The 19,701-nt window shown below is 46.0% G+C and overlaps 2 protein-coding genes across 6 annotated transcripts in view; both read right to left on the bottom strand.

Annotated features, from left to right (window-relative positions):
- RAB44 (RAB44, member RAS oncogene family) overlaps nucleotides 1-4,412 on the bottom strand; it is a 54,092-nt gene extending 49,680 nt beyond the window's left edge. For all 4 annotated transcript variants that reach the window (XR_008305698.1, XR_008305696.1, XR_008305697.1 and 1 more), the window contains exons 1-2: nucleotides 4,348-4,412; nucleotides 3,148-3,221 (exon numbers count right to left, since the gene is read on the bottom strand). The gene's annotated coding sequence lies outside the window, so the exon portion shown is untranslated. The remainder of the gene's footprint in view (nucleotides 1-3,147; nucleotides 3,222-4,347) is intronic.
- Nucleotides 4,413-4,481: 69 nt separating this feature from the next.
- CDKN1A (cyclin dependent kinase inhibitor 1A) lies at nucleotides 4,482-17,625 on the bottom strand. Of its 2 annotated transcripts, none has more exons than XM_053243578.1 (3): nucleotides 17,499-17,625; nucleotides 10,193-10,599; nucleotides 4,482-7,626 (listed from the first exon to the last, which is right to left on the bottom strand). In XM_053243578.1, the coding sequence occupies exons 2-3, from the start codon at nucleotides 10,590-10,592 to the stop codon at nucleotides 7,577-7,579; spliced, it is 450 nt and encodes a 149-aa protein (XP_053099553.1). In that variant the 5' UTR covers nucleotides 10,593-10,599; nucleotides 17,499-17,625; the 3' UTR covers nucleotides 4,482-7,576. The 2 variants fall into 2 exon arrangements, with proteins under 2 accessions (XP_053099553.1, XP_053099552.1); XM_053243577.1 differs by lacking the exon at nucleotides 17,499-17,625 and adding an exon at nucleotides 14,910-15,625.
- Nucleotides 17,626-19,701: the final 2,076 nt, after the last annotated feature.

Genomic DNA, 19,701 nt, shown 5'->3' with positions numbered 1-19,701 from the left:
CTCAGCCCTATCTTGGAGTTGCCAGAGAGGGAACTTGGAACTTTCTTCCCAGAGCGGCCCCACCCCCAGAGGGGAATATCTTACAGTGCTCACATTTGAATAGTCACCCATTCAAATACAAACCAGGGTTCACCTTGCTTAGCAAAGGGGACAATTAATGCTTGCTACCACAAGACCACCTAGAGACAAGGACTAAATTGGCAAATTCCCTTGTTTTCCCTGCTTTCTGACAAGTCTCCTGTGTATCCATAGATTGATCAGCTATTGCGAACTAGCAAACATCAAAATAAACAATGATTGACTGTGTTCCAGGTAACATCCCATCCATTGCCATGAATACCAGTTGCCTCAGCTGTCTTGTCCAAGTCTCATCCCTAGTTTACAGCCAGGGCAGGAAGGGCTTTCCCCCCTTAAAGTTACATTGTTACTACAGTGTGCTCTTAGTAATGCACCTATTTTGCCCTAGAGAACTTGGAAAGTGTATTGTTGGGGATGTTACCTTTTCTAAGGTCTAAGTTACCTCACTTTTGTCAAGGAGGTCTTTGCTACATCCAAACTCTCTCCCTACCCACACATACACACTTTCTATCACTTAAATAATATTTGCATAGAATCCAGTCAGTTCTTCTATCTTCTCTGCCCATCTTCCAAATGCAACCACGCTAGGAACTATTTACCCCTTCAGATCTACAGCCATAGAAGAGAGTGTACTTAGCAAGATGAAGAAGATGAACTCTTCCATGCAGCCATGTGGCCTTCTAACTAAGCAAAGAGGCACCTTTTTAAAAGTGGTGATTCTCTTTATTGAGCAGGGGGAGAACAACTGGCCCTATCCATCCCCAGCACAGCATCCCTCCAGTGGCTGTTGCTGGTGGTTATCTTATGTTTCTTGTATAGATTGTGATCCCTTTGGGGACAGAGAGCCATCTTGTTTGTTTGATTGATTGATTGATTGATTGATTGATTGATTGATTGATTATATCTATGCAAACTGCTTTGGGGACTTCTGTTGAAAAGTGGTATATAAATATTTGTCGTATCCGTATTCATGCATATCCTTTCCTTATTCGAGGGCTCCTTGTTCTCTTCCTCCTGTCCTACTTTCCCTCAGGTTTCCATTTTACAGCCCACTGCCTATTCAGATACCTTTGCTTCCAAGCTCTTAAGTTGTCTAGACTGGAGCACTTTTTGCAGTAGAATAGGTTGAATTGCTCACTTCATTACATCCCACACAAGTGTGGGTTGTGTACACACTTCAGATTGTTCTACTGCCTCTGTGTGCTGTCTTCATCTCCACATGGACTAATTATAGGGAAAATAATTGCTGTTTTTGCCTTTTGCATCTTAGCCTTTTTGTCCACCCATCACGTTACCACCCCCACTTTCTCCCCACTGTTGCTGCCCCATTCCTATGCCATCCTTTTTTTAAAAAAAAAGCTTTCCAGCCAGAGCACTCAAGCTCTCACTACCTACAGTGAAACGCTTCATAAACACAGTGCTTAGATGTTAGCACACACAATCTATATTCTTATATTTTAATATTTGTCATTTTCTCTTTTGTTGTTTGTTGCCATGCAGGAGGCACGACTCCTTTCCTGCAGCCGGTGGCTTCACCTCTGAGGGTGTGGCTTGCCTGTGCCTTACCTGTTTCTTGCCTACATGTGGCATTCCCCTTCCAGCACAGCGGAGATTCTGCTATTGATCATATCTATATACCGCCTGATATATGCAGCTCTTAGGCAGCGTAATACAAATATAAAGCATAGTAAAAACAAAACCATTTCACTGAATGAAGAGTCAAAACAAGCTCATAGCATAAAAACAATTAAGCAGTTTGATTTTAATTTCAGTTCTCCCTCCAGGGTTCTCTGTTGAGGAGCAGGTGCAGAGACATGGGCAGGGAGATGGAGTGGCTGTGGCCTATAAGAATAACCTCTCCCTAACCAGGATCCCTGGTTAAGGTTGGACTCACAGTCACACCCCACCTTCACAGGGGTGAGGGACCCATTAGCATGGTCTACCCAAGAAGGTTATTGGACCCAATAGGGTTCCAAGAAGGCTTGGAGGAATTTAGTGTTGGCTCTGCTGGTGATCCCGTTGATGCCCTGGTGGAGAATTGGAACAGCAAGCTCACCAGGGAAGTAGACATGATCGCTCCTAAGCGTCCTCTCTGACCCGCTTCAAAATTGGCCCCTTGGTATTCAGAAGAGATATGGGGGCTGAAGCGGCAAGGTAGACAACTGGAGAGCAAGTGGATAAAGAGCTGACTCAAATCGGACAGATTGCAACACAGAGCACATCTGAAGATCTATGCTCTGATAATACGGGTGGCAAAGAAGCGATTCTTTTCGGCCCGTATTGCATCCTCAGGTTCACATCCGGCGAAGTTGTTCAGGATTGTGAGAGGGCTACTGAGTGCCCCTCCTCCCTTGAATCACAATTTGGAACCATCTATTCCCCTCTGTGACGTGTTTAATGATTTTTGTGTGGATAAAATCTCTCTTATTCGGGCCAACTTGGATTTAGACCCCACAATTACTTCAAAGTTTGAATCGGAGGTGTCCATTGATGCCTCTTTTGTAGTTAGGTTGGATCAGTTTGTGACTTGTGAGGATGTGGACAAGCTGCTTGGAGAGATGTGGCCTACCACCTGCTCTCTTGACCCTTGCCCAACATGACTAATACTATCTGGCAGGGAGGTTGTTGTGAAAGGCCTAGTAGTGATCATAAATGCTTCTCTGAGGGAAGGCAGGATGCCTCCTTGCCTTAAGGAGGCAATTATTAGGCCACTTCTGAAGAAGCCTGCCTTGGATTCCTCAGAGCTGAGCAACTATAGGCCTGTCTCCAACTGTCCGTGGCTGGGCATGGTAATTGAGAGGGTGGTGGCCTCCCAACTACAGGCAGTCTTGCATGAAACTGATTATCTAGACCCATTTCAGACCAACTTTTGGGTGGGCTATGGGGTGGAGACTGCCTTGGTTGGCCTGATGGATGATCTCCAATTGGGAATTGACAGAGGAAGTGTGACTCTGTTGGTACTTTTGAACCTCTTGGCGGCTTTCGATACTATCGACCATAGTATCGTTCTGGAGTGTCTGATGGGGTTGAGGGGTGGGAGGCACTGCTTTGCAATGGTTCCACTCTTACCTTTCAGGCAGATACCAGATGGTGTCCCTCAGGGCTCCGTATTGTCTCTGATGTTGTTTAACATCTACATGAAACTGCTGGGAGAGATCATCAGGAGATTTAGTGCAGGGTGTTGCTGATGACACCCACCCATTCTTTCTCCATGTCAACATAAGGAGAAGGCATAGCCTTCCTAAATGCCTGCCTGGAGGCAGTGATGGGCTGGATGAGAGTTAACAGGCTGAGGCTTAATCCAGATAAGATGGAGGTACTTATTGTGTGGGATCAGCACTCGGGAGATGATTTTGATCTGCCAGTTCTGGATGGGGTCACACTTCCCTAGAAGGAACAGGTACACAGTCTGGGGGTGTGTCTGGACACAAACATCTCCCTGGTTGAGGCAGGGTCAAAGTTGCCTTTTATCAGCTTTGGCCGATACGCCAGCTGTGTCTGTTTGAGATAAATGACCTCAGAAAGGTAGTACATCTGCTGGTCACCTCCAGACTTGACTACTGTGATGTGCTCTATGTGGGGCTGCCTTTGTACGTAGTCCGGAAACTGCCGTTAGTCAAGAAAGCAGCAGCAAGGTTAGTCTCTGGATCATCTCGGAGAGACCATATCACTCCTCTCTTAAAAGGGCTACACTGGCTGCTGCTAAGTTTTTGGGCAAAGTACAAGTTTTAGGTTCTAACCTATAAAGCCCTAAACAGCTTGGGCCCTGGGTATTTAAGAGAAGGTATTCTTTGCTATGAACCACACCAGCCATTGAGATAATCTGGAGAGGTTCATCTGCAGTTGCCACTGGCTTGTCTGGTGGCTACTCAGGGACGGGCCTTCTCCATTGCTGCCCCGAGGCTTTGGAACATGCTTCCTGCTGAATTAAGAGCCTCCCCATCTCTTACAACTTTTAAAAAGGCAGTCAAGACACATTTGTTCACCCAGGATTTTAATTAGATATAGTTTTAATTGTGTTTTTAATAGTTTTAACATGTTAAATTTTAATTGTTAAAATACTTTTTAATTGGTTGTTTTTATTGTTTTGTTGTAAACCACCCAGAGACTTGCGTTTTGGGCAGTATACAAATGTGTTAAATAATAAACAAATATTTAGCAAGGAAACCAGGGCTCTTTCTGCACTATTTCTAGATGCCATTAATATGAGAGCCCCCCACCTCCTATGACGTGGCTCTTCTAGATACAACAGCTAGGAAAAACACTAACCTTATTGTTGTTTAAGGGTTTTGGGTTTTTTTTAATAAACCCTCCCCAGAACTCTCCCTTGCTGTCCGTAGCATTCAAGTTTTGCTCAATCCCACATGAAGGCTGTGTGAAATCAACAGTAGACAACATGTTGCTTCATTATGAACTTGCTTTATTTACAAGCCCTAGGCTTAGTCAGTTCAGCAGCATATAATTCACAACAAATAGATTAGTGCTAGAAGTCCTAGCATGATCCTGAATGCAAAAGTGCAATGGACAAGATGGCCATGCCTCTCCATGGAGAGCAGAAAGCCATAGGCAAAGCTTAAGAAAGTGCCTGAAACGGGGTTTCTGAAATGATGGCTTTTACACCATGTGGATGTCTGTGTGATATGGACCACCATACATTAGGGATGTAAAGAACGATCCAGAGGTTCGGGAGTTCGGGATTGAACTGAACCCCACCCCAGTTCCATCCGGACTGGAACCAAACCTCCGGACAAGTCCACGAATTTTTTTTATTTTTTTGGATACACCTCTAGCCCCTTCGGGGGGGCTTCTTGTAGGCCGTGGGGGTGGGGTTCGCAAAGGTTACCCCCCCCCGCCAGGCTCTTAAATCCCTGCCATGGCCTGGGAAAACGCTTCATTTTGGCCCGTTTGGACCTCCGTAACTGCCACACATGCATAAATGGCCTCTGCGAGGCCTGGCATGACCCAGGGCCTCATAGAGGTTGTTTGCGCATGCACAGTGGGCCACCATGCATGCGCAAATGACCTCTGCGAGGCCCTGGGTCACGCCAGGCCTTGCAGAGGCCATTTATGCATGTGCTGTGGTGGCCAAAATGGCTGCCGCACGCACTTACGGAGACCCGAAAGGGCCAAAATGAAGCATTTTCCTGGGCCGCAGTGGTGATTTAAGTGGCCAGCAGGGGGAGGAGGAACCTTCGTGGTCCGCCCCCGCCCCCCGCGGCCTACAGGAAGCCCCCCGAAGGCGTTAGAGGCATTTTTAATTTATTTATATATTTTTTTTAAAAAAAATTGTGAACGCCGCCCCTCCGGACTGGACGGGGGTTCGATGGGGGCCAGACCGAACTTGGACAGTCAGGTTTGAAACCAGTCCAGTCTCAAACCAGGCTAGTCGGTTCTGTACACACCCTTACCATACATCCCAAAACATGAACTTCAGTCCAATAAGCACACTAGCAAAACCACCCTTCAAAAAACCATGCAAGTTGTCCTTCATGATTAGAGTAGCTGCAGTTTTACAGTTCATCTGAGAACTGTATGCTTTACCACTTTAAAACAAAAAAAGAAACAAAAACCACCACTCTATAATGATATGGCTGCTTATACTTCCTTTTGTGCTGCTATGGAAACCACCACCACCCCACCATGACACTCACCAGGTACACAAACATCTCTTCTCCCCACACCTTCACCTTTTTGCTCAGAAGCAAAAAAGAGGTGCAGGAAAGGCTCCAAGAACACATGCATGCACCTGTCTGCAGTAAAACTATACAAGTCATTAAGCAATGCTGCTAGCAGAACCCTTTCCTAGGTCTACAGGAATTTTGTTTTCTGTGAGGCAGATGCAGTCAAATCAAGTGCCTGCTTCATTAACTAAACACATTAAGTGATCAAGTTCTGCAGTCAAGGTGCAACACCTGCTTTCATAATCAATGAAGCAGCAGCTCTCCAAGAAGCCGAACACAGCAGATTGGGACCAAATGGAATATTGCCCCCACTTTGCAATTCCAACACCTATTGCAAAAGGTAGTACGTGAGAACCAAAATTGTAGATTTGGCTTGTATACCATTTTAAGAGGAGATTCTTGAATTGCAATGTTACACACTATACCCAGTATTAAGAGTTAGGATTTTGACAAGACAGGGACAACTAGAATATCCTTTTCAAATTCAAAATGAAGAATCCAAGCTCGCACATTATTTTATAAATGAGAAAGAAACTGAGCTGTAGTTTTATGTGATGATTGTCAAGTAGTTGCCAGTTTGAAAATACACCATCCTTCAAGGACAGAACACAGGTATCCTTAGAAAGCATGTACTGTATGAGTAAGCCCTTTATCATCCTCTGCCACAAGTGCTCCATGCCCAGGGGAGATAAGGCAATTGAAATCAAAGGGTGTGCCACATCAACCCTAGCTACTACTCACCATGAACTAAACCATACAGTTTTCACTTCTCCAGTTATAGCACTTGACACAAAGTTGTGTGGGGGAGGTTTTGTACTGTACCAAGTCCAGTCCAGTGGCTATATCGGTTATGTTCTCAACAGGTCTACGTTAGACTTTATGGTAGAAACTAGTAGAAAGTAGTGAGGTATATTTCAGAGCTCAGACTCCTGGCTACCACAGGGAATGTTTTCTCCCAGGCTAGTGTTATTTATGAGATGTGGCCAACAGTACTTTTAAACAGTCCGATAAAGAAAAACATTTTACATTATGCAGTAAAGAACTGCATAAGAACAGTGATCTATAAACTGTCTACTATTGTCCGAATAGGGAATCCTCATCCTTCCTGCAGTACTATAGGTATTAGGTTTGTGAAGCCACAGCTAAGTGGGCCTCTACTGTTCACCATAACAAAGGTCTTCATCATTCATAAAGACATTAGCTTGCTAGACTAGCACACTTCTTTAGCTTTCACTCACCCCACTTTTACCTAGTACGATAAGGAAACCCAGAGTCAAACTAGGACAGTATTCTCCTTTAGAGATATTGGTACTTTAGGCCTTGCACCTGCCAAGTGATTCCTGCCACATAAAAGTTTTCATCTGTGGCAGATACATGAAAGATGGCAAATGACTTGGGTGGTAGATATGGTCTCGGTCATTAACAGAATGTGCACTGATCCCTTCTTACTGGTATTGCAGTTAGCTTTAAATAGGTTCTTTCCCCCACCCACCCACAATTAAGTTACTTTAAAGATACAGCTTGAAAATATTACATTGTACATAAAGCTCCAGTGCTGATCATAAATAAGGAGAAGAAATTCTACATTCTTCCAGAGCGTTATACCAGTCCACTATACAGTTTTATGTAAAATACAAGAGGCCTGCAAGACGCTTCGGAGCATAAATCCCCAACTGATCAGTTGCTCCTTTCAAAAGCCATCTTGGTGATGTCACTGAGTGTTCTGTCCAAAGAGACCATTCCAGACAACAGCAGTGAAGAACAGGTCAGCATCTTCAGCCAAGGACTGCATGGCAACATTTGGGTTGCACTGCAATTCAGGGATTGGACTTATAGGGGACAGTTCTGCGTTTTGAGCTATAGAAATCTGAAAAAGAACATAAAGAGACAAACTGAATTTGCTACCAGAAGCAAAGAAGTATTTCTACATGGCTAAGAGCAGTACCATAGGGCAACTGATAGCCAACCAAAGTCCTGAATTGCAAACTCTGTGGAGACAAGAGATGAAGTGGTTAAAACAACTATGATAAAATGGGCTCAAGATCTGGGTCACAATATAGATATGGCAGCTTGGGAAAAATTATAGAAAATGGATTTAAAGTTTACCGCATGTTATACTTTAAAAGAAAACTATTAAAAGATGATGTACAGGTGCTATTTGACACCCAAAAAATTAGCATTAATGTATAAAAATGTTCCAAACAAATGCTGGAAATGGGGACACTGTGAAGGAACCTTTTTTCATATGTGGTGGTCTTGCGGGAAGGCAAAGGCTTTCTGGGATATGATATATAATGAGTTGAAGAAAAAATTTTAAATGACATTTCCTAAGAAACCAGAATCCTTCCTGCTGGGAATAACTCAAGGAGAGCTTTCCAGAAGGAATTTAACAATTTTTATGTATGCAACCATGGCGGCTAGAATAGTATATGCGCAGAAATGGAAGAACAATGAAATGCCCTCAAAAGAAGATTGGCTGATAAAAACTTTGGAATATGCTGAGATGGCAAAACTTACAGTACTGATAAGGGATGAAAACCTGGAATGTTTTAAAGAAGATTGGAAACCATTCTTACTATACTTAAAGAACTATTTCTCTAATACTGATTTTTCAGCAGGGTTTGAAATTTAGTAATAATAGCAGGTTGAGTAGAGTAAAATCAAGTTTGTAAAGTATAGGATATATGTTTTGAATTACTATAGCAATGGTTGAATTGTATAGTTAGTGATTTGCACAGATTGGCGAGCGGGAAGTCAACATTTGTTTAATTGGATGTAATGAGATTGTTAAGATATTGTAAAAACCAGTAAAAATTTTAAAAGCAAAAAAAAAAAAAAGAATTGCAAACTCTGTAATGGATGGAGGGCCTAGCTAGACACAACAGCTGCTGTTTTGCACTGTTTGGTCCTGGAGGTCAGGGTTGTTGGGTTTTTTTGATGATGTTGAATAACAGTTGCAGGAGGGTCTATTCTGGATTGAGTCCACAACACAAGTGGAATTATGCTTTAACCCTTTCATATAACTGCTGTTCTGATACAGGATCAGGGCCCCCACCCCAATGACTATTCAAACCACCAGCCATGGTCAAACAATGCAATTAATGTCATGTCTAAGTTTGACCCTCGGTGCCACTTTCTGACTGAACTGCACATCAACTCTGAAATAATCCCCACTGACCTCAACAGAATTTCTTCTGAATAAGTATAGTTAGGACTGGATTGTTATTTCCTTTATTGGCAGGTGTCCAGACCTGGGTGCCATAGCCCCTGTGGTGAGTCTCTTCATTCTGGCCCTTCCACCCACGTGGCCTCAGAGCATGCTGCGGAGGGGTTTTCTCCACCCTGAACCTCCTCCAGCCTGGTTCACCTGCTGCCGAGCCTCTCACCAGAGGACCTCAGCCAGCCCGTCTGCTAGGGCACCCTGATCATTGGCCTGATCCCCTCTAAATAGCAGTGAGCAGGCACAGCACCTCTTCCCAGCCACCAGAATTCCCACCCCCTCCCTGTCTGTCTCAGGCAGTCCACCCCTGCCAGCATCAGGGGGGCCCACCGCACAGGGCCATGCAATCAGTGATGGCCTCAGGGAACGTGGAATATCTGCCACTGCCTGAGACCCACCAGACTGGGCGAGTCCAGCTCACCGGGAGGCGTGGTGTCCCGACAGCAAGTAAACATAACTTCTCATCCACCCTCTTCCTTAGGTTGCATATGCGTCATTACAAACACCCCCATAGCAAGTCATCTTTATCTGCAGTCCTAACGGTCCCAACCATACAGAATAATCTTTTGCCCCAATAGCGGGGGAAATGCTGACGTTTGGGGTTACTATTTGCTATGGCTAGAAGTTAAGGATGTGGTGTTAACATTTGTTTTTCAGAGTTAGGTTCATGCTCAATGTTCTCCAAAAACATTCTGTATTTGGCATCCAATATTGGATACTGATAACTATTTAATAAATACATAGTAGTATCCATTAAGGCAGTTTACACAATTCTCAATAGAATCTGGTCTCGAGTTTGGGAGCTGTGTGTGCTCCCAATTTTTGATAGTTTATGAGGAGAAAGCAAAGGAGGAAGTGGGGAAAAGTTATTGTGAACAAGGCTCATGTTGGGTAGCAGGATGTTCCCTCCTACCTCAACAGTCGGGAACGACTGAGGTTCATGTGAACTGCCCACCTTAATATGTGCTGATATTTAATATTTCATGAGGTTTGCCAATGCTAAGGTTTTTGTAGTAGTCAGGAAACATAGCCATAAGAGATCAACAAGACTGCCCACTTTGAATGTCAGATTCTGAGTTTGGGTTCGTTTTCAAATGCTGAATCCAAAACAAGTGGATTTTGTTTGGAAGCTTCATCTCAGCTCTAGCCATGCCATGGATAATATCCTGCTCCCAGCACAAGTGAACCAAGAACAAAGTTAGCATCGCCTTACCTTTTATACTGGTCTGCTTTCGTTTCAGACCCCTTGTGGAGTCAGTCTTACAAGCCTCAAAGCCTGCCTGCACAGGATTGTCCATCTTTGCATGCACCTTGAGACACACTGGGGAGCTCAAGCTCTTTTCACCAGCACAATGGTTCTCCTTTGGGTGGCTCAACAGGTCTTGCGGCGGCAGCACATCAACATGGGAGACCTTCTCCCATTTGTAGACCCCTTCGAGTGGGGTGTCCGTTTCAAAGTCATAGTTCCACCTTTGCTGGGCCTCCTCCAGCTGGGCCCTCATCAAGGCCTGAAAGTCCTCCTGGAGCTGTTCGTGATCAACCGGTCCAAAGAGATTTCTGCAAAGCTTCCTGCTGCAGGCGGGCCGCAAGATGGTTCTCTGAGACAGAGGCATTTTCCAGCTATGAGGAAGATAAACATGTGATTGTTAAGCACTTACTTATGGGGCTTGTAGGCTAATTTTCTGCAAACATTCACCCTGGAAACTAAGCACAGTTATTCAGGTCAAGTTTGAAACAGTTCAAGACACTGCTAAGGTCACCAAGGGAAGTGTTCTTTTGCATTATCTGTGCATAGTCATCCTGACCTTTTAATAGCAGCTTCCAACACAGAAGAATTCTACATTCACTAGTTACAAGACCTAGTAGTGCTGTCAAATCACAGCAATGTGGGGCAGAAAGTTTTCCCTTACCAAATCTTGTTGCAGAAAATTAGTGTCTGTAAAGCTTACTAGTGAAAGGAAAAGGAAAGCTAAACCTGCGATTACATCAGTTGGTTCTGGTTTCCTTTTTAGCTAATGAAAATGAAGTGTATCTCAGTGCTTTTGTTGTTGTTGAGCTCTGGGGGTGAAATCAAATGCTTTTTGCTTTTGGTTTATTTTGAAGCAGTTCTTCCAAATCAGATTTGCCTCAATCTGAACTGGAACTAGTAGTGCAAGCATTTCTACAGTGACAGAAATAGAAAGGGGCCCTCAGTGAAAGAAAACTGTTGGAACTCAGACCAGAAAATTAGCAGATCATCTCTTTGGGCATGGTATAAAGCAATGCATGTGAATTTTGTACACAATCACTTAAATATATTGTACAATTGAGTTGCTATATTAAGATATTCACACATGAACTTTAAATTTGTTTGAAAGCAACATTTAAACCCCCATGGGGGGAGTATAAGTACCTTTGAAGTACTTATACAGCATGTAAAAATATATAGGTCAATCAACATGCCAAATCAGATTTATTTAGAATGTCAGGGGTGCCCTTCAGCTACTTTAGTGGGGGATGATGGGAGTTTCAGCCCAACAGCATCTGGGAACCCCTACTAGGGATGTGCACAAACCACAGTTTGAGCACTTTGGGGGCAGAGGGACCAGGAATTTTAAGAAAAAGGAGAGAAGGTCCTTGCCTGCCACCCCATGCAGCTTCCTGCTGGGGCGGCACAAATCCTAATAACCCACATGGGGTGCCAGCACACACATGGCATCTGGGTATGTGCAGGCACCATGTGCATGCGGGCGCCACATGGGGGATATTGGGACTCACGTCACCCCAGCAGGAAGCTGCATGGGGCAGCGGAGAGCAGTTAAAAGACCTGCTCTCCTTTTCTTAAAGCCCCCCTGCCCAAAAAGTGCTCGAACCATGGTCCATGCACATCCCTAACCCCTCCTCTGTAATATCACATTGGCTGAGATATTTGTAATCACTTGTTCAAAATGATATGTTGCATAGTTGGAGATTTGAGTCCTATTGTAAGTACAGGTGGGCCTCGTTATCTGCGGACTCTGTAATTCACACTTTTGCATATCAGTAATTGGGTCTTCCAGATCCAGTCTGATGAGCCACAGGTAGAAAAATAGGCAAAAATGGCCTATCTGTGGTTTGGAGTGGCTGGAAATGACCTGGAAATGACTTCCAATGTCGTTTCTGTATGCCATTTTCCAGCAGATAATTTTTTTAAAAAATTAAAAAAAAAAAATTGGGGGGAGCTTTGCTGGATACACTGTCATTTTCTTCTCTTATTTCTGCCCCCCTTGCTTTTTTTGGCAGGTACCCCAATTCCCATTGACTCAAGGTTTCATTATTTGCGGGTTTCGGTATAATCCTGGTTCCCCATATTCAATATAGACGAGAATGGGACCCCTGCAAATGAGGACCACCTGTAGTTATGGTTTACAATACCACTAATAGTCTTGCTAATGAGCCCTAGACCACCCTGGAGGCATATTCCACACTAGCTCATATACTGAAAATTCAAAAGAACAAGAGGCCCACAGAAGGAGCAAAGCCCATTCAAGCATGCACCTACAGTTACACCAGCACTCATAGGCTGAAGTGTCAATACCACCGAGTACTTGTTTAAGAGGTGTTGGCACAGGACAACCCTGAGCCAACATCACTCTTGTTGTGCACTTGTAGCATTGACACAATGCCAAACCCTACCTGATGTGTATAATATGCAGGTCATCCAGTTTCAGTCTCCAATAGAATTGTGCCAGTTAAAACAACCTTAGGGACCAGTGTTCTCTAAGTTTTTTCATCCATATGCCGAATGAATTTTGTTCTGGGCGACAGTATCAAGGCAGTATGTGCACACATATATTCAGAGTGGGACCTTCCCGATTCAATCTGAGCAGGATCTAAAGTTAACTGAGCAGACATCAAAAAACTTGTGTGCACACACACGTGTCTTAGAGGGAACAGAGTTAGGGACTACAGGCTAAAAACATGCCTGCCACACACACTCACACAAACTTGCACAAGCAGTTTATGCGATATTTGATATACTGTTTCAGCACAACCAGATGGCTTCAACCAGTGTTTTGGTGTCTATTCTTCACTCCTCTATCTGCACTGCAGACAAGAGTAACCAATCCAAGGCTCCTCCCCATCACTATTACCAGATTTCTTCAGAGTTACTGCAGGATAATATACAGCCACAGAGAAATCAGACATGCCATCTAATCAATGCATATTGTCATGTTATAGGCCAGGGCTGCTCAGCTTTGGCCCACAATTCCCATAATCCCTGGCTATTGGCTACTGTGGGATTATGGACGTTGTAGTCCAAAATCATGGACTACAACTCTGTATGGCCAGAGTTGAGCAGCCCTGTTGTAGGCCAACGTTTCTTATGTGAGTGCACCTTTGAATGTTTATTCTGTATATGCAGGGTTTAGGACCACAAGATGTTTAAACAGGCTGCATGCCCCTTTTGAGGAACAACCATCCCTCCCACTGTGTTTGGACAGTCAGTTTCTAGACCACCACCATTGTGTTGGTCTACACCAGTGTTCAGGCTAGGAAGAGGCAAAGAGGTTAAAAATAGCAGCAGTCTTCATGCTCTCTTTATAAACAGCTATGTGGAATGACATCATTGCGAGTTCTAGACATACCAGAACAAGTCCTGGCAGGTAACATTGATGTCGAGGACAGGCCTGAACTTGAAAGCTTGTTAAATCACCACTTCAAGCCACTGGAGCAGAGTGCTGCTAAGCACCTTTGATTCCCACAGCTACTCACCCTATAGGTTTTGCTTCCAGGCCAAGAACGTGCCCAAGTTAGCCCTCAAGCAAAGGCTTCTAGACATTGTATGCTAAAATGAGACGAGTTTGTTACAAATAAGTTTTACCTTGGGAACCAAATATATAACTCCAAACCAGCTAGTTACCTTAGCACATTAACGGTGCTCAAGTATACAAGGTCATTCTCATTGGCACATTTTAATGCTCATGTCAGCAGTTCTGGAGGGTATGTTTAAGCAGATTCCTTATGAGGAATGGGTATGCCTGTGTGGATATGGAGCAGTTGAACTTGAGTCTATAGCTCATGTTTTATTATACTCTATTTTTAATTGAGATCATCATACTTCTCTTATAGCTCCTTTACTAAGAAATTTTCCAGGCCGTTCAGATGAGTTTTTTGTTCACTTTCTTCTTGCTGACCATAATTCCGATGTTACATATAATGTAGCCAAATGCAGTGTGGTGGCTAATAGAAGACAGACTAATACTTAATCCAATTGTTACACTGTAGGAGGAATAGATATTAATGCTTAAAGTTTGTCCATTTTGTATTGCTGGCCAGAGACCAAAAAAACCCCTGAAGTTTTGCGCCGCTCATTTTCCCACTTTCGGGTGATGAACTATTTGTGACTAGCCATCCACTGGAAACTCCTAAGCATGAAGGAGCCAACACAAATGCAAGTTCAGCCCCACCTTCTGACAAACAAGTTTTATTCAGCACCCCATGCTCAGTATTCCTGTCCAAGCAAACACATGGGTGGAACTCAAGGCCTAGGCACATAATCACTACAGCACAGGTAATTTACAGGAAGTCTTTAGTGTTCCCAGCCCACAGCCAATTGGTGGTGTGTGTGCACACGACAACATTCAAAAAGGAAGAGCAGAATCCTGTTCACAGTGGTATTCAGGCACGATCAAGTTATCAAGTTTGTCCGACTGTGAAGTGTGCAAACCATCAAGCAGAGCCTCTAAATCAGAGCTGCACAGCTTTGGCCCTCTTGCAGATGTTGGACTACAACTGCCATAATCCCTACTGGCCAGTGGCTGGGATGATGGGAGTTGTAGTCCTACATCTGCAAGCGGGCTGTTGTGCAGTCCTGCTTTAAACAATTATCTTGCACTCAGTATATCAGATGAGATCACAGTTAGCATTGCTGCCTTTCCCCCCTCCTCCTCCATTACAGAGATCTGTACCTTGGACAGCTGCTTGAAAGAACAAATTCTACAAGCTGTTTCCTCATCACTACACCTCCATCCTGGGGGAGGGAAATGCACATTCAAAATGACCTGAGAAGGTGCAGCACTTCTGCCGCATCCCAGCACCGTTTTCCGTCCTCCTTCATTTACCGTTTTGAGCTGTAGCTGGCAAGAGCCAGTCAACTGAAAAACCTTTTTTAAAAAATAGTCCGAACGTTCAGCAGTTGAGCTAATTACTGCAGCACAGCTGCAAATTCTGACCGCTTGGCGGCCTGTTTATCCCCAGGAATCAACGTCTGCATGTTGTTGTTTTCTGCAAAGCGCCCCGGGAGTGGGTTGCTGCAGTCCCACACTGACTGAGCGAGGCAAACACCGAGCGGCTCGCATGCAGCTTATCGTTCCAGGAGGAGGTGTGCGAGACGCTGGCAGCGCCGCTCGCCCGGGGATTACGTCATCTCGCCCCACAACAGCTGCGTCACGTGCCGTGTTGGAAGTTGCGAAATGGTCTTGCCACACAGACTAGTTGTTTCCCAGCCGAGGGCAGCAGGAATACGGGCAGCACATTTACTACGTTTCCGCCTCGCCCTCCAGTCCAGACTATTATCTCTGCGACTGGAGCCCACAGGTCGTTTCGGGAGCTCGTCTCCATCCATAGGAAAAGGGACCCAGAAGAGAAGGGAAACGGGGCGCGGGCGGAGGAGACCCACAGTTGTGTGAAGCGCAAGCCGACGAACCAGCAGCGGCGGTTCCAGAAACTTAAAACAGAGCCGCTCCTGGTTTTTCTAGGGGTTCTTTTCGTGCTAGTTCTCCGCAGCCGCCTGGACCAAGCGCGCTGATGAGTCTGCGCGCCGTCTCCTAATAGAGTAATCAAGCTGCTCCTCTAACACAGAGAGAGCACAAAAATAAAACTCCGTTTGGGAACTCCTTGTTCCCACCAACAAGAGAACATCGGCGGGCTGGGCGGAGAGTCAAAAGTCGTGCGTCTTTCAAGTTCCACCCAGACAGGGCTGTGCCTCTCTCGCCTTTCCTGCCTTCAACGCGCCGGGCTCAGAAAGGTAGCAAGGAAGCCCTGGACGAAAGCAACCGCGCAACTTCTTGAACAGGAAAGTCCCCGTCAAACTAGCACTCACAATTGCCTCGGGACTGATGTAAGAGGCCAGGCCCAGCCCTGAGAGTGACTGTCACTGAGTCACCGTCGCCCGACTTCCCTGGCCAAGCAGGCCGCCGCCGCCGCCTCCACGCCAGGGCATGCCCCAACAGGCTCCCCTTTCCAAGCAAAGTGACCCATCCAGCTAGAGCCTCGACAGCACCCCCTCAGCCAGGCGCAGGAATGACTCACAGCCGTTCGAAAGTGCTGAATCGCGGGTTTCCCCAGGCGACACCGCCACACACACACACCCCAACTCCCAAATACACCTTCTGGAAACAAGCTCATACATAAACAACTCGCTCCCCCCGCCCATCGGTTTTGCTACCCAAAGTAGCCACGTTTGTTTCATCTTTGGCAGGGAAACATTACAATCAGCAGCCAAGAACTGCTACCACTGATAATGGATTGGATTCCGGGGGCGGGGGAGGGAGGGCAGATAGCAGGTTACGTGCACACCCGCGCATCGCTGCCTCCTTGCCCGGCATAATCGGCCGCTGTATGAATCCCGAGTCTCCGGGAATAGGGCGGCGCACTCACGTCTGAAGAAATAAGGTGGTTGCATTTTGATGCAGACCACCGCAGTTCTCCTGGAAAAGTCGCCAAGGTGATCAAACTCCCTGGCTGTAATGCACACTGGCACAGCCAAAATCCCTCCAGTCTAGTTCTAGGAAGGGTGGACATCCTCAGGGTCAGACATCAGAGTCCACTTCAAGGTGCTCCTTTTATCTCCTCCTTGCTCTCGTGGCATCAGCAGGTAGGAGACAATCACGCCAAGAATGCCAGCCCCGTTTAAGGAGTGGCGGAAGATGGAAAGAACAGGTGGAAGATGCGAGGAAGCTCTCCACGGGACAGGAGAATAGCTAGGGGAGAGGAGGCCATGTTGGCCCTCCCCGGTGGCCCCTCAGAGTGAAGGGGATAATGAACAAAAAAATAGGGAGGGGTGGAGCTGGGGGCCGGTTCTTTGAACCCATCTGCTCAATTATAGCCCTGCCAGAGGAACTCAAGCTCCGCTAAACACCTGGATCAGAAGGGTGGGGCCCGCAGGTACTGGGACAGGGCAGGACCGGACCCCTCTCTCCCCGACAAAGTGCTAACCCAAATTCAAGATCCACAAGGTGGATCAGATGGGCGCGGGCGGGATGCTCTATACGCAGATTACGGAAGGGTTACCCGCAGCGTGGAAGAGGCTGATTCACAAGCCAGGGTGAAGGACACCCAAGCGATACAGGTCACCAGAAAGAAGGTGACAGGTTCTCCTGTGTGGTTGCGGCGGATGCCTCAGCAGAGATTCATCAGAGCCACGAAGACTTCTACATTTCTATTTACTCACAGCGCCTGCAGAAATGCTACCAGTCAGAAGGGGAGGGGGGGAGAACACCCCAACGCCCTCTGAGTACAAGAGTGAGAAAATAGGGGGAGAAACAAGCTGCGCTCACCTCGCCTCTCCGTGCCCTCCTTCGCCGATCTCACCGGAGCACCCGCTCGTCGTCTAGCTCTCTCGAGTCTCTAACACCACCCGCGCGCTTGCCGGCCGGCTTATATAACAAGGGGCGGGGCTAGCTTCTCTCGGCAAGGGGCCGGGCCGCCTTCCCCGCTCTCCCTCCCTGCTGATATTCGTGCTGAAGTCAGGAATTTCCAAGGAACCTGCCACCGAATCTGAAACGCAACCAGCTCTTGGACAAAACTCCTTCCATAGTGTGCCTTTGGAAACGCTTTACGTTTCAAGCAGTAACAAGGGTTGCGTCGCCGATTTAAGGTTTGAATCGACAGTCTGCAATTATGCGAGGGATAGATACCCAGTTTTAAAACGCACCTTTTTAGTTTTCTGTCGTCCCAGCATGAGCCAGTAGCCACAGGTGGCTCAAGTAGCTTCAGAGGGATTCTTTTTAAGTGAGATGCGTGAAAAAGCCCACAAGATATTCTCATGTTCTGCTCTTTCCAAAGAGGAACACTCAGGATATCGGCGTTATTGTATCTGCTTATTTCATGCGTATATCATCAGGGCTCTTTCGTCTGCATCGTACAAGGTTATTTCCGCTTCCCCATTCTGTCCTCACAATAACCCTGTGAAGTAGTAGGCTAGGTTGAGTGACAGACCCAAGGTGACTCAGAGCTATCTGTGTCGGGATTGGAACCGGGTATCCCGGCCCTAGTCACTCAGTCTGACCAGTGCACCACACCACACTTGAGGTTGAAAGATTTTTCCTCTCATAAGATTCCTGAACTACATGTCGAATAAGCAGGAAATTTAGTGTGTGGAGCATGTAGGCATAATTCTGAGACAAGCTACACCTGTTGAATATCTGTTAAATTCTATCTCATTCCTAAGAATGTGGCTTACTCACTTCAAAGTTTCTCCTCCCCCTAGTGCTAGAGAGGACTAGGGATGTGCAAGGAACCAGGCGGGGGTGGTTTGAAGGTAGGGGGGCAGGGTCAGAATTTAAGGATGGGGGAGGGTGCACTTACCACTCCCTCTGCTCTTCCTCTGCTGGCGCTCCATTTATTAAGGCTCCTTCGGGGTGGCAGCATACCTCCCTGCTGCCCTGTCCCCTCCTTGCTCGGAAGTACTGAGTGCACATGTGCGTGTGCCCCCAACATGTGCACACATGCACCCAGTACTTCCAGGCAAGGAGGGGACAGGGCGGCAGGAAAGTATGCTGCTGCCCTGAAGGAACCTTAAAAAATGGAGCACTGGCAGGGGAAAAGCAGAGGGAGGGGTAAGTGCACCCTCCCCCAACCTTAAAGTACAACACCACCCCACCTCCAAACCGGCCAAACAGCCAATTGCTCAAATGGGTTCGGAGGCCCTTAAACAGGGCCTTGGGAAGGGTTCACGCACATCCCTAGAGAAGACAGATACACACAGTCCTGATACACACAATAGGCTGATTACGATGGTAAAGGTAAAGTGTGCCATCGAGCTGGTGTCAACTCCTGGTGACCACAGAGCCCTGTGGTTGTCTTTGGTAGAATACAGGAGGGGTTTACCATTCCCTCCCCCTGCGCAGTATGATTTGATGCCTTTCAGCATCTTCCAATATTGGTGTTTCTCATAGTCTAAGAAACATACCAGTGGGGATTCAAACTAGCAACCTCTGGCTTGCTTGTCAAGTCATTTCCTCGCTGCGCCATTAGGTGGACAGAGGCCTAATCCTCTACCTCATCAGGAGGCAGAGCAAGTCTGTTCTCACCAAAAATCAAGTGAAGGTTAAAATGCAAATGTAACTCTGGTGGCTGTAAGTTCTAAATAAATTATTATTATTATTACACGGCTCACAACTAAGTTAAAAACTGGATTCTTGCACATTCAAAATGGCAATACAGTCATTCACACATGTACATACATAGCATGAGAGATGCACTTAAATGACATGTAAATACACTCTGACCACTTGTTCCTAGAGTTCAGGGCTATCCAATCTTATGCATGTTTTGTCAGAAGTAAGTTCTTCATTCCAGAGTGAGTATGCATAGGATTACAGTCTTATTTCATCAGAGAGTCTTATCTTAGTTTAGATATCCAGCAGGGTTAGCTTTTGAGTAAGACTACTGTTAGTCTCCAAAGCCTGTGCATATTTACTTGTAAGTCCCACTGAATTAAGTGAGACTCACTTCTGAGTAAATGTGCATAGGATCATG

This window comes from Hemicordylus capensis, chromosome 4, assembly GCF_027244095.1.
Source record: "Hemicordylus capensis ecotype Gifberg chromosome 4, rHemCap1.1.pri, whole genome shotgun sequence".
Classification (NCBI taxonomy): Eukaryota; Metazoa; Chordata; class Lepidosauria; order Squamata; family Cordylidae; genus Hemicordylus; species Hemicordylus capensis.
This window is presented reverse-complemented; position numbering and strand designations above follow the sequence as displayed.

Excerpts from the sequence above, each read along its gene's own strand:
- CDKN1A (XM_053243577.1), bottom strand. The coding sequence starts at position 14,992 with ATGTGCATTTCCCTCCCCCAGGATGGAGGTGTAGTGATGAGGAAACAG. Across the intron at positions 10,600-14,909 it reads CTTTCAAGCAGCTGTCCAAG|CTGGAAAATGCCTCTGTCTC; the intron begins GTACAGATCTCT and ends TCTTCCTCATAG. Across the intron at positions 7,627-10,192 it reads AAAGCAGACCAGTATAAAAG|ATTTCTATAGCTCAAAACGC; the intron begins GTAAGGCGATGC and ends GTTCTTTTTCAG.